Raw genomic sequence first — 12,831 nt, 5'->3', positions numbered from 1 at the left:
GGGAGAATCCTCAGATTCTGACAAAAACTGGGCTTTAGAGTCATCAGTCCTGGTCACTCATGGATCGGTGGATCCTACTTCACTAAGACGATTGCATGCTCTATCGTCGGCTGAAGACTTGGGATGCGCCATCTTCATATTGCATCAAATTGCAAGTGGTGAAAAATATCAATTGTGTGGCTAGAGGATCTTATGGTGTCGTCGTCAAGGAGATTAAGGAGATGGAGAAATCTTTTATTTCATGCTCTTTTGTTCATGAATTTCAAGCTTCTAATTTTGAAGCTCATAAGTTGTATAGGCTAGGTGTTTCCCTTCCACAGAGTAGACATTTGTGGTTAGGTCCTCCTCATGATCCATATGTAATACCTGTAAACATTACCTCGGTTTAATAAAGCCTAGCTGATTTTGCTCCCCCAAAAAATACAATTATAGCAGTACCGAAAGAAAATGTAGCACCAGAATTCTACCTTGTTAGCTGTGTTTGCCTTCAACCGTTTTAGCCTTCATAAATATTAACAAATGTCAGTTTTGCTAAAGCACATCTAGATGTGCCATAAGTATTGCACATCTAAGTCATATGTCATTGATCTTACATTGAGATTCGTGTGAATATTTTCTTTCTCTTTTTTCCTTTTCTCTTTATGCTTGATTCACTCATTTAGATGTGCAATAACTAGAGCCCATCTAGATGTGCCCTAGACACACCCAACAAATGTCCTTATGGCAATCGAAATTCTGCAGGATCCGCTAGAGTTGCTCTTACAAGCCCTGAGCGGAGGACCAATGAAAACATCCAAACTGCATCAAACACGCAGAAAAAAGAAGACATGCCGACTGCCGAGCGGCATTTGGTAACAGTTTCATGTGCTGATAAGAGCTCCCAGCATCCAAAGAGCGTTTTGGATCGTAACATGCAAAACCACTACACAAGTACGTTCTACCTTTTTACAGGTATATATACACAGAACGAACATTCAAAAAAGACTACTGTGGAAGCAGAAGCACTCCTGAAGAACTAATCCAGTGCGTAGAGACTCGGCTCAGACTGTTCCTTCCTCATTGCCTCAACTGCCTCCCTGAAATTGCCAACAGGAAACAAGTAGAAATCTCAATCATTACACACGACACGATGCCAATGGGATTATAAATGCTCCAGGTTGTTCCATCTTCACACAACCATTTCGTAGTCCCTTTGTTTGAAAATCAGACGGGAATGCTATTTTTTGTCGCAAAAGGAATGATATGCCACAGTACAGCATGCACAAACATACGGCCAGCAACGTAACACTTTCATAAAATGTGAAACCATCATACGAGCACCAAGGTTCATAAAACATGGTCCATAATATCACTACTGTTTAAAGGTAATTTAATTAATCAACCGTTGAAGAATAGCTATAGAAGGAATGAACTGGATTGTACCTATGCGCCTCCTGCATCTCCTTGTTGTTAGGCTCCAGTTTCATTCCAGCCGAGAACGCATCAGAGGCCTCTTTGTACTCCTAATAATGAAATCATCGTTCAAAGATTTTCTACAGGGCCGGAGGTGATGTATAAAGCAGCAAAAAAAAACATTTATTCTTACCAGAAGAGACATAAGGGCGGCTCCTTTCCGGTAGTAACCTTTATGCCACTTAGGGTCCAGACTTATGCAAGCATTGGCATCAATCAAAGCGTCATGTGCTTCACCACACTTCAGATAGCAAAGGCTCCTGTTCGAATACAACACCGCGTCAGCCGGATCCAGCTTGATTGCCTGCACCAAACCAAATGTTAAAAGACCACGAAGCACAACCTGTTTATTGCGGGGTAAAACAAGAACCATGATCTGCTCCATTTGTGTTAACTAGTTAATGATACAGTATTACATTAGCAATACAGAAATAAAAGTGTTTTCCAATGGGTTTTCAGTAACAGCGTTTTTGAATATAACTGCCTCAAAATATACCTCTGTGTAAAATTTTGATGCGGCGGCATAGTCCTTGCCCTCAACTGCTTTTGCACCTAGTGATTTCAGCCGAGCCTTCCTATCTTTGTCACTTGACTTGCCCTACATTATTAAGAGAACTTGTACCAAGATTAAATAGAAAAGTAAGATGCCACAGGCTGTAAAATGCCGGAATAACGGATGTCTTATTTCCCGAACTAGTTCAAAAAACATGGTTTTCTTCAAACAGCAGGATACATGCCAAGATATACTCGAATCCAAATGAATGGGCAGAGCTTTCACTATAAATGTAAACCTTGGATGGGAATTGTACCGTCCTTTCGTAAGGCCTTGCCTACTTCAGCAAAAAACATGCAAAATAGCCTTTCTATAGCACTGACCCTCCCCCCCCCCCCCCCCCCCCCCCCCCCACACACACACACACACAAAAAAAAACTCGAATGTCATTTTTTTATCACAAAAAAGGTACACAGCTATAACATGTTCTTCACACAAAAATTTAGATCTCCTCGTTTTTTTTCTATTTTTTTCAATTTACTTTCACCTGGGTGCATGTGAGCTAGCGAGCCAACCCAGCTCAATTTTATAACTTCAGAATGATCAAAGTTAATAGCTGAAACCCGGCCGAAAATAGGATAGAAGTAGTCAAGTGAACCAGTTAAAATAAATACATTCCTTTATTAGTAATGAAATATTGTTAAAAATTAATGATATACACTTAAAAAGTGGTTATAAAAATTAGTCAAAACACAAGACACAAATCAACAGTAACTTGGATTTGCTGGTATATTAACTCCCGACCCTATGCAGCTATACAGGTCAATTATTTAGAAGCACAACAAGGCGTTCTTAGATGTGGGAATCAGTAACCAGTAGTGGGAACATGTACATTCATAGGATGCCAAGTGCTATATTCTCATCTAATGTCCATGACTGTGATGTATTAGCAATATAAAATAACAGTTCTCTCCCAACAGCTTGTTCAGTAAGAGGGCCATTGAAAATGATTGCACAACAATATACCTCAGAACACAATCTTGATGCAGCAACATAGTTCTTCCCCCTAACAGCTTTTGCACCGCTTGATTTCAGTGGAGCTTTGCTATCACTGTCACTTTTCTTAACCTAAATCATTAAACAAAACTTATATTAAGATGCTGCAAAACTGTACCAAGGCAGAATAACCTGTCTTATTTCTCCTATTAATAGAAACAGCTGATGACATATTAACTGTACAGAACTAAGATGACATTCTAACACAAGGATACGAATTACTTCTGTACATTACCCACTCTTAATATGCAGAGTAAATTTCCCAGTTCTCGATGAAATGATTCCAAATGTCCCCCATTTATCAGAAAGGTGTGGCTACTCTGATGGATGGATCAAATCTCATATCTAGCTTTCCATCCTATAGTTATGTCCCAAAAATGGAAGGATCTAGGAAACTATCTATCTAGCTTTCTGACTATTATTTTTGAAAGCGGATCAAAGTGCTCTATCTATTCATCAAAGAGATGAGTAGAGTTTGATTATTGCGTCTTCTTGTATAGACTTGTCCCAACCATCCAAATTCTGGCAACCAGAGACACCTGATAGGCTGATACCAGTTTATACTTTATACCAAAAGAAAAACGAACACATAAATTAATGTCCCCATTTGTCACTCCTACATCGGAAACTCCCAGCTGACAGTTTCTTGTTTGCAATAACCCTTCACTATTGTTTTCCATCACTTCAATGTCCATATGTGTGTGTGAGAGGGGTTTCCCAAGCAGGTCAGTGTATGGAGGATACAAAAAAGGAAAATACAGGGGCTGTGAGTGCAAAAAAATGACACGAGAAGATTTTTGCAAAAATCAAAGATATATAATTTATGCAATCTCCTCTATAACATAATGTCATGACAGACAACTAGTGTGAGCAAAAGCAAACAGTTCTTGGGCTTGTGATATGTCTGGATCCAAAATTTCGCATGGAACTAGTAAAAACGTAACATCATTGGGCGCCTACAATTCTAACACTAAGCTAAACATGAAATTGCAAATATTAAAAAGTGAAGTCATGAATGATACAATGGAACAGCAACAGATCTAAGCAATAGGATCATTACGTCCAGATGACCTCCGTGCTGGAAATCGTGAGCACCTACTTTTTGGATAGGACTACTGGGGCTTCTAAACTGATTTTCTCTCCATGATTTTGTCTCAACGTCACTGAACCTCACATATTGAATACTACGATATGCACTGAAGGAGCAGTAAACAAGAAATATGATTTGAGTGCACTCCAAGATTTCCATGAGACATCACATAATATTCATCACCAGGACAAGTTTATGCAACAAGTGCCAGAGATAACAACAATGGTGTTAGAGCATCAAGTATCAAGGTTTAAGAACAAACATACATTAGAAAAATAATTCACCTGGTTAGCTGGAACATTGATATTGGCGCCAACCTCCAACAAGTATTTAAAGCATGTGGTTAAACCATTGTTAGTTGCTATTGCCAATGGAGTTTCAGGAATTGTACAATTGACATCCGCGCCAGCCTGTGGGTGAACAGATATAACATAAAACACGTGGAGATATGAAAAAGTATCTTCCGACATGAGATTCCATCAAGCAACCAAAATGTGCAGAATGTGAATTGCACACACACACCTTGACAAGAAGTTTCACGCACGCTAAGCAAGTGGACTCATTCATTCTGTCAGGAGTAGCATAGAGTGCTGTGGTCAGGGGTGTACCAAAGTCCCATGAGACTTTGTTCGGCTGCAATTTTATTTTGAAAAAATACAAGTCACTTCCCAGGTCCCATATATGTTGAACAAATAGGATTCTAGGGATTGTATACGCATCAAAACTTGAGCTATGCAGAAAAAGAAGTAAGCTCAAGTGGAAGAACATCAATTTACTAATTACATCTGCATGGTGCTCCAGCAAAATCTTCATAGCATTGAACTTCCCATGGGCTGCAGCGGCAACTAGAGGTGTCCCATGAGGAGAAGGTGCCTCAACATTAGCTCCTTTCGATAGCAGCAGTCGTGTAATTTCATCACAGCCTAGCAAGAAAGGAGGCGTCCACACCGTTTAAATAGTTATATCCTATCAGTATTCACAACATGTTGACAAGAAGGTTTTCAATTGCTGGACAAATTCATTTTGGGACTTTTTTTCTAAAGAAGTCATGTAGTGGAACCATCACTTCCGTATTATCACTCCCGGGCTGCATCCCAATCATAAACACAAAGTTGGGACGGTCAACCTCATAACACAATCGGACAGCAACTCAACAGAGAAATATGACATCATATATATGCAACAAACTTTTACAGAGCAGAATGTGAAGAAATAGACACCTGTTGCTACTGCTTCATGCAGAGGAGTCGTGCCGGTGGAGGAACTTTTTGTGTTGGGATTAGCACCTTTTTCAAGAAAATACCTTGCAGCAGTCATTTCCCCATGCGCCACCGCGAAAGACAAGGGTGTCGAACCTGCCAAGAGAATTACAATCAAGCAATTTTAGTCAAATAGCAACTGGTTGGGCCTAAGAAATCTACTGCCATTGTCTGCACTTCCTCAGCATCATATCACAAGCAATACTGAAGACTGAAATCTCACAGACACACACATTTGCAGGTGCATATAAACAAAATGGTATAATTAATACTGCATTCACAAGCATGTTTAGAAGGAAATCTTATAGTCATCAGGTCTCGCTATCATAATCTAATATTATGCAACAAAAATATATGAAGCGAAGTAATAAACTGAACAGTAAGATTTTTTTTTCTTCTGAATTTTGAACAGTAAGAATTTAATTAACTGGCCCTAGCACGAGCAGATGGACGGAGCATGAGAGATGAACAAATAAGGAAATTCCTAATGCCAATAATTCACATTCCATCTACGAATTGCATCGTATGGTATTAAGTAGCAGTAGCTTGGTTCCCAGAAACAAGAACTGGAAAGAAACATTGGAGCATTTGATTTAGTATTTCAGAGAGGCGTGCGTACGTACCAGAGCTAGCATCCGAGTCGACATCAAATCCAAGCTGCTCCACCAGGTACCTGCAGATGGCCATATCACCCGCGCCTGCTGCGGAATGCAACGCCCCACAGCCCTCGACCCTCACAGAGGCAAGCGACTCCCTGTCATCCTTGTCCATGCCATTTACCAAGGCTTCAGGGCGACCCAGATTTCAACAGAACCACGTTAACTAAGGCACATCCTCATACATGATCCAATTTCCGACAAGAATGTTGCATGAAACAAGATCAAGACGCTCAGTAAACGGATGGTGAAATGTACAGAAAACAACCCCCACAAGAGGAAAATCAATCAACTAAAGCGAGCAGACCATCACATAGCACATAGCAGCACCATCAACTATTCAACTTACATATCATATACTGCAACTGTAAGTAGCAACCAACCACGGCTAAAACCCTATCCAGAACAACGCCATCACGGAGGAGGATCGTACCCTTGGCCCGGCGCAGGTCGCCTTGCGAGCACGCGAGGAGGAACTGCATCTGCGGCGACCAGCCGCCGGTACCTGGGCGCGCGACGAGCAGGAAATTAAACCAGGAACGCACGCCGCCGTCAGGGAGATGGAGGATCGCGGAGCGGATGTCGCCCGAAATGGCGGCGCGAAACGGGACAGAGAGAGGGGGGTCGGTCGCGGCGCGCGGCACGTACCGACGTCGGTGACCTCGAACCCGTGGAGGGCGGCGGCTTCGGCGAGGGCGAGCGCCGCCGCGGCTCGCTGGACGTCGCTCGCGCTCGCCGCCGGCGCGGGCCCCCTCGCCCCTCCCCCTGCGCCGCGGCGGCTCTTCCCCATGGCGAGAGGCGGGAGCGAGCTCGAGAAGGGTCTGGAAGCGGGCGGAGGGTCGGGTTTAGGGGTGGGCGGTGGTGGCTTCGGTGGGAAGGAGCGGAAGAAGGGCGAGGGAAATGGGAGAGAGAAGCCCGCGACGCGGTGGATCGGTCGACGCGTGTCTCCACGGACGGTGGGGATGTGATGGGACGGGGTGCGGCACGTTTGGCCGTGCGGAATGAGGGGGTCGTGCGCGCCGTTGACTGCGGCCGACCTTTCTCCATCCATAGGAAAGGTGATGATACGGACCACCAAGCGTGCCATCACTGTACGTTAAGTCAACATCAACGCGCATTTGGGTCCACCACGTACGAAACGTTAAGCGGCGACTGAAGGGCGATCGCGAGGCGATCTCCCAGACGGCGCTAGGGTTAGGGTTTTGGTAACGGGGGTGGTGAGTTTACGGTGGTGCCTGGGGCGGCGACTGCGTCTCCCTCGGCGCGGACTGGTGTAGCCTTCCTCCTTCAAGGTGCGAGCCATGGCGGAGAAGGCGAAGGGGCGCCTTGCGGCGAGCCCGACGACAAAGGCAAACCCGGCGGCGACAGCGACCCCGGGCAAAGCTACGAGCGGGGGCTCTTCTAACTCCCCGATCACATGTAAAACGCCGGATCCGACCGCGAGCCTCTCAGCTAGGATGGGAGGGATGGTGTTGTTGGACAAGGAGGCGGAGGGTTTCGTCTTTGAGGAACCAGATCAGATCTTGCCCAAGAACATGAAGTGGTCTGCGGGGGGGAAGGCGTTCTCTCCGCGACCGCTTAACAGGACTGTGCTAGAGAAAACGATGCAGAGGGCTTGGGGTCTTCACCACGAGGCTCGGTTCTGGGACATGGGCGACAACGTCTTCGTCGTGCACTTTGGTAGTGAAGGGGATTGGAGGCATGCAATGAATAATGGCCCTTGGCAATATGATTTCAATGTCCTGGCCTTGAAGGAGTATGAGAGCAATGTCAGGCCATCGGAGATGGTCTTTGATCGGATAGATGTGTGGGTAAAAGTTGTTGATCTACCACCGGGCAAGAGGACAGAGGCGTTCGGCAAGGCTTTGGGCAATTGGCTAGGGGAAGTCGTGAAGGTGGATGTTGACAAGGACGGCATGGCTCGAGGAAACCAGCTGCGTGTCAGAGCACGGATCATGCTTCTGGAGCCTCTCGTGCGTGGCTTCCTCCTCAAAAAGTCTCAAGAGGACAAAGTGGGTACTTGGTACGATTTTCACTATGAAAAAATCCCCCACTTCTGCTTTGAGTGCGGGCGCATGAAAACGGGTGTTGTGTGCCTCTGGTTGACAAAGCAGCGCAATGGGGGGGCTGGTTAAGAGCATCACCGGGGAGGAGCACTGGCTCCAAGGTGGAGGCTAAAGGAGGAAAAAACAATAATGCCAGTACTAGCAATTTTATGAGTTCACAATCTGATGGCAACAATAGGGAGCAGGACAGCCATGCTCGCGCTCGTAATGTTCCAGTGAAGCGCAGTCTGAATGCGCAATTTGATCATCCCGGGGATGCCCGCACTGGTGGGCAGAACCGGCGAGAGAAGGGGGAAGTTATCTCCCCAAATAAGGAGAAGTTTAGGGGCGGCTGGCCAGAAGAGAGGGATCTGAGACATGAGATCGAGAGAAAGAAGGAAAGGGACCTCAGGGAACAACTCAAGGCACAACAATGGCAAAGGGAGTATGAGCGCAAGCAATATGAGGAGAGGAGCTATCGGGAGAGGGGGTCCTCGAGCAGAGGTGGCGAGAACAGACAGGGATACCATGTTGCGTACCCACACGAAAGGAAGACATTTTACATCTTTATGCCAATATTTTACATCTTTATATAAGTTTGAAAACATTTTATATTATTTTTGAGACTAACATATTGATCTAGCGCCCCGTGTTAGTTCCTGAGTGTTGCATTTTTTTTGTTTCGCAGAATATCCATATTAAGCGAAGTCCAAGCACGATAAAAATTTATGGATATTTATTTTGGAATATATGTGATTTGGGGGAAGTAGAATCAACGCAAGACGATGCCCAAGGTGGCCAAAAGCCAAAAGGATGCGGCCAGGGGGTATGGGCACGCTGTGGTGGCTTGTGAGCACCTCGTAAGTCGGTTGACCTCCTTCTTTTGCCGCAAGAAAGATAATATCAGGAAAAAACCATGTTAAAATTCCAGCCCCATCGGAGTTACAGATCTCCAGGAATTTAAGAAACGGTGAAGCGTCAGAAAACGAGAACGCGAAACAGAGAGAGATCCAATCTCGGAGGGCTCCTGCCCTCCGGGAGCCATGGAGGCCATGGACCGGAGGGGAAACTCTCCTCCCATCTAGGAGGGAGACTGGAGAAGAATAAGGAGGAGGGGGGCTCTCTTCCCCTCTCTCCCGGTGGTGCCGGAACGTCGCCGAGGCAATGTCGTGGCGGCGACGCCAGGAACCCTAGTCGCCCTCGGAGGACGACGCGAGGGCATGTTTCTTTTCACTCACTTTGCTTCGTTATATTTTTTTTCATATCTCAATTGTGTTAATATGTATGTCTATCAAACATGCAAGCTGGTATTTCTTTAGAAGTAAAATTCATTTTCAGTAGAAGCAAATTTTGATTGCGGAGTGCTTCCGTTTATTCTAGTATGCCCTAAGACTGCAGCATGGCCAAACATGCTTCATTATTTCTTGCATTTTTATTTCTAATGGTCATTCTTCCTTTGCTTCATACACATGATTCTTTCGTATAAATGTTTTATTGCACACAACAATATACATGCTTCCTTTACCCGCCATATTTCTATAGTCCTCGTTGTTTATATTGATATATATACTCCATGTGCTATCTGCGCTTCTTTTATTTTTCTTATGTGTTGCACATAGTCTCTGTGACAAGAGAGTGCCACAAAAGCTAAAAGGCAAATTCTACAGGACGGCGGTTCGACCCGCAATGTTGTATGGCGCTGAGTGTTGGCCGACTAAAAGGCGACATGTTCAACAGTTAGGTGTGGCGGAGATGCGTATGTTGAGATGGATGTGTGGCCACACGAGGAAGGATCGAGTTCGGAATGATGATATACAAGATAGAGTTGGGGTAGCACCAATTGAAGAGAAGCTTGTCCAACATCGTCTGAGATGGTTTGGGCATATTCAGCGCAGGCCTCCAGAAGCTCCGGTGCATAGTGGACGGCTAAAGCGTGTGGAGAATGTCAAGAGAGGGCGGGGTAGACCGAATTTGACATGGGAGGAGTCCGTTAAGAGAGACCTGAAGGATTGGAGTATCACCAAAGAGCTAGCTATGGAGAGGGGTGCGTGGAAGCTTGCTATCCATGTGCCAAAGCCATGAGTTGGTTGCGAGATCTTATGGGTTTCACCTCTAGCCTACCCCAACTTGTTTGGGACTAAAGGCTTTGGTGTTGTTGTTGTTGTTGTTGTTGTTATGTGTTGCACATAGTCTTGCGTTGTCATTATTTCAATATTTTCCACATAATGTCATCATTTCTCACATGTTTCCATGGTTTTCCAGTTGTATTCTGCCTCCGTTCTTGAGTACGAGCTTCCTCCATTTATCATGTATCCAATGTACTGACAATAATATGGTGGATATTGTCCACGTATTCATTATATGCAATTATGCTTCACTGTTTATTTACATGTGTGCCAATGGTGGTGGAATTTTGCAGCAAGCACTACCGATGTGTGATTCTTATTGTATACATATTTCCCTAAACCACACATGCCTCAACCACCGTGAGCATAATTTCTTCTAATGAACTTTTATTTTACTAACATTTTGCCAATACATTTCCATTGCAAGTGTGTGCTTCTCTGTTTCCATTTGTTTTGTTTATAGGCATTTTTCTGCACCCGACTTTAGCCATAATCACCCCATTTGGTATCATTGGGCGGAAGAGAAAGTTGCCTCGTTGTAGATATATATTTCCTTAAATAAAAGAGCTGAGAATTGTTGTTCATAGCAAGTGTTTCTTTTTTTTTGTGATGCATACCAAGTGGATTTGTTCCAATTCTTCGTGGTGATTGTTGCGCTCCCACGCCTGTTTTTTCACAAGTAATATGTTCAATCACACCAGAAATTGATGCTTCTAATGGACTTACAGTTGTTACTATTATGCGAACATTTTGTTTCAGAAAAAAAATGTTTATTATCATGCGAACAGTGTGTTCCAAGACATTAGAAAATTGTGCTTCAAGTACCCTCGGTCTTTTCACTAAGCTTGTAATAACACTTATGGCTCTGTGTTTAGTTAGGCTTGTCACACTGCGGCAAGCTAGCCAAATTATGCGAAAAAGGAAAGGTATCACCAGTCTTTGTTCAGGCATGTTTGGTTTGTGTGGTTTGACACGAGTTGCGCCATACTTCTATTAGCCCCATGGCCCATAAGTAAAATACACATCTTCCTCTTACAAAACAAAAATACTTTGGAGTTATGCAGCTATAAAATATTTTGGGCCAAGCATGAAGTTCTAAAATATGTTCCTGAATTCACATTTGAAGTTTGTCAAGGGGAAAACATTAATATACAAAGCAACACAAGGTAGATAATTTGGTGAAGCAACATTGCATTGTTCCATGCATCCAAAATAAATAGGAAGGGCACATATCAATATAGATTAAACAAGTACAAGTTAACACCTGAACTTGTGAAGAATCCCTTTGTATGGAACTTCAAAGGTGAAAAACAACAGTGAAAACTAGAGCTGCGTATCAGAAAAAAAATGTGCATAGCGCAGCCCTGTAGAATTCAAGACCTACACCCTACCAGCACAATCACATCGGAGGGCAGACCCGAAATCCACTATCAACTCAGAAAGACCCCAGCCACCAGCACCACCTTTGTGACGTGTTTTACCCACAATTCTCTCAACAATTGGCGTCAGTCATGGTATTTTGGTTGGGTCATGTAATTCACAGCCAAGAAGTGGAGTGGCAAGCAATAAATCGACTAAGAAATATGTGTCTCACACATCAGAAGGTAAAACTAAAATCATGTTCTTAGCCAATACAATGGCATCCAAGGATAAATATATGGGCCTTTATGGTTGATAATAGATACATCACAAACTTATGCGTGCTATTCACCATGCTTGCACAGCTGACAGGTGTGCGCCGATTTGGCATATTTCTCCAGTATGCCTAACTGCGGTCGTGAACTAAGCAGCAGATCAAACAAGTATGAAATGCCTTAACTTTTGGGAGGAGACTTGTTGTCATAAACTATGCAGGCCCAGCAGTCCAGCACTAAAGTGCTGCCAAGTTTTACAATGTAGATACACAGTTATGTATGCATGAATGTTTAAAGTTTATGATGTATTTGAAAATGTTTGACAATCACAATGGGAACAACCAAAGGAATAGTTCACGATAAGCAGTATCTCAGTCACTCTACAAAATAATTCTTAGTAGACACATTTCACATAATCAAGTCGGAAAGAGTTCTGCCGTTGATTTTGTTCTCAACTGACAAGTGGCATGTACATAACCATTCCAATCTGTCAGTCTAGTTGCATCTTTTATACTTCTACTATAGAAATATGTACATGAATAGGTGTAAAAAGTAAATTACACAGGACATTGTCAATGCTTTCCAAGATGTAATGGGATTCCTCAAAAAAAAAGTTGTGATGGGTAAATTTTATGTGTTCCATGATGACTAAATTTGATGTGTTCCATGATAACACTATGCCTGTAAATATCCTCTCCTCTTGGAGAAATGCCAATAAGTATGCTGGTTAAAGAAATCGTGTACATTACCATGTTGCGTCAGAGTAGGAAACATGCATATCCAGCGGGTGCGCTCCACACATTCAGGAAAACTTGGTCCCTCGATTTCCAGAATGTCGAGGGTTGAGTGTATCCTGGGAAACATGAAAATAGAAATGCACACTCCCTTCGCAGGCATTATCCTGTTCAGGTTCAAAGGGACTTTCTCAGCCCATATCGCAACAATCCAGGCCAAGGGGCCTTAAGATCGTTGGGAATACAAGCACCCCTGGTGCAACTTTCATCACTAGCAATCCCATAA

General features: G+C 43.8%; 1 protein-coding gene across 1 annotated transcript; it reads right to left on the bottom strand.

Annotated features, from left to right (window-relative positions):
- Window positions 1-820: 820 nt before the first annotated feature.
- Window positions 821-7,429, bottom strand: LOC125527214 (poly [ADP-ribose] polymerase tankyrase-1-like). Its single transcript, XM_048691754.1, has 12 exons — window positions 6,655-7,429; window positions 6,440-6,511; window positions 5,974-6,135; window positions 5,312-5,446; window positions 4,875-5,014; window positions 4,614-4,724; window positions 4,376-4,501; window positions 2,972-3,073; window positions 1,949-2,050; window positions 1,586-1,756; window positions 1,423-1,502; window positions 821-1,076 (listed from the first exon to the last, which is right to left on the bottom strand). The coding sequence occupies exons 1-12, from the start codon at window positions 7,091-7,093 to the stop codon at window positions 1,016-1,018; spliced, it is 1,701 nt and encodes a 566-aa protein (XP_048547711.1). The 5' UTR covers window positions 7,094-7,429; the 3' UTR covers window positions 821-1,015.
- Window positions 7,430-12,831: the final 5,402 nt, after the last annotated feature.

Source organism: Triticum urartu, unplaced genomic scaffold, assembly GCF_003073215.2.
Source record: "Triticum urartu cultivar G1812 unplaced genomic scaffold, Tu2.1 TuUngrouped_contig_327, whole genome shotgun sequence".
NCBI lineage: Eukaryota > Viridiplantae > Streptophyta > Magnoliopsida > Poales > Poaceae > Triticum > Triticum urartu.
The sequence above is the reverse complement of the archived record's forward strand: the minus strand, read 5'-3'. Positions and strand labels throughout refer to the sequence as shown.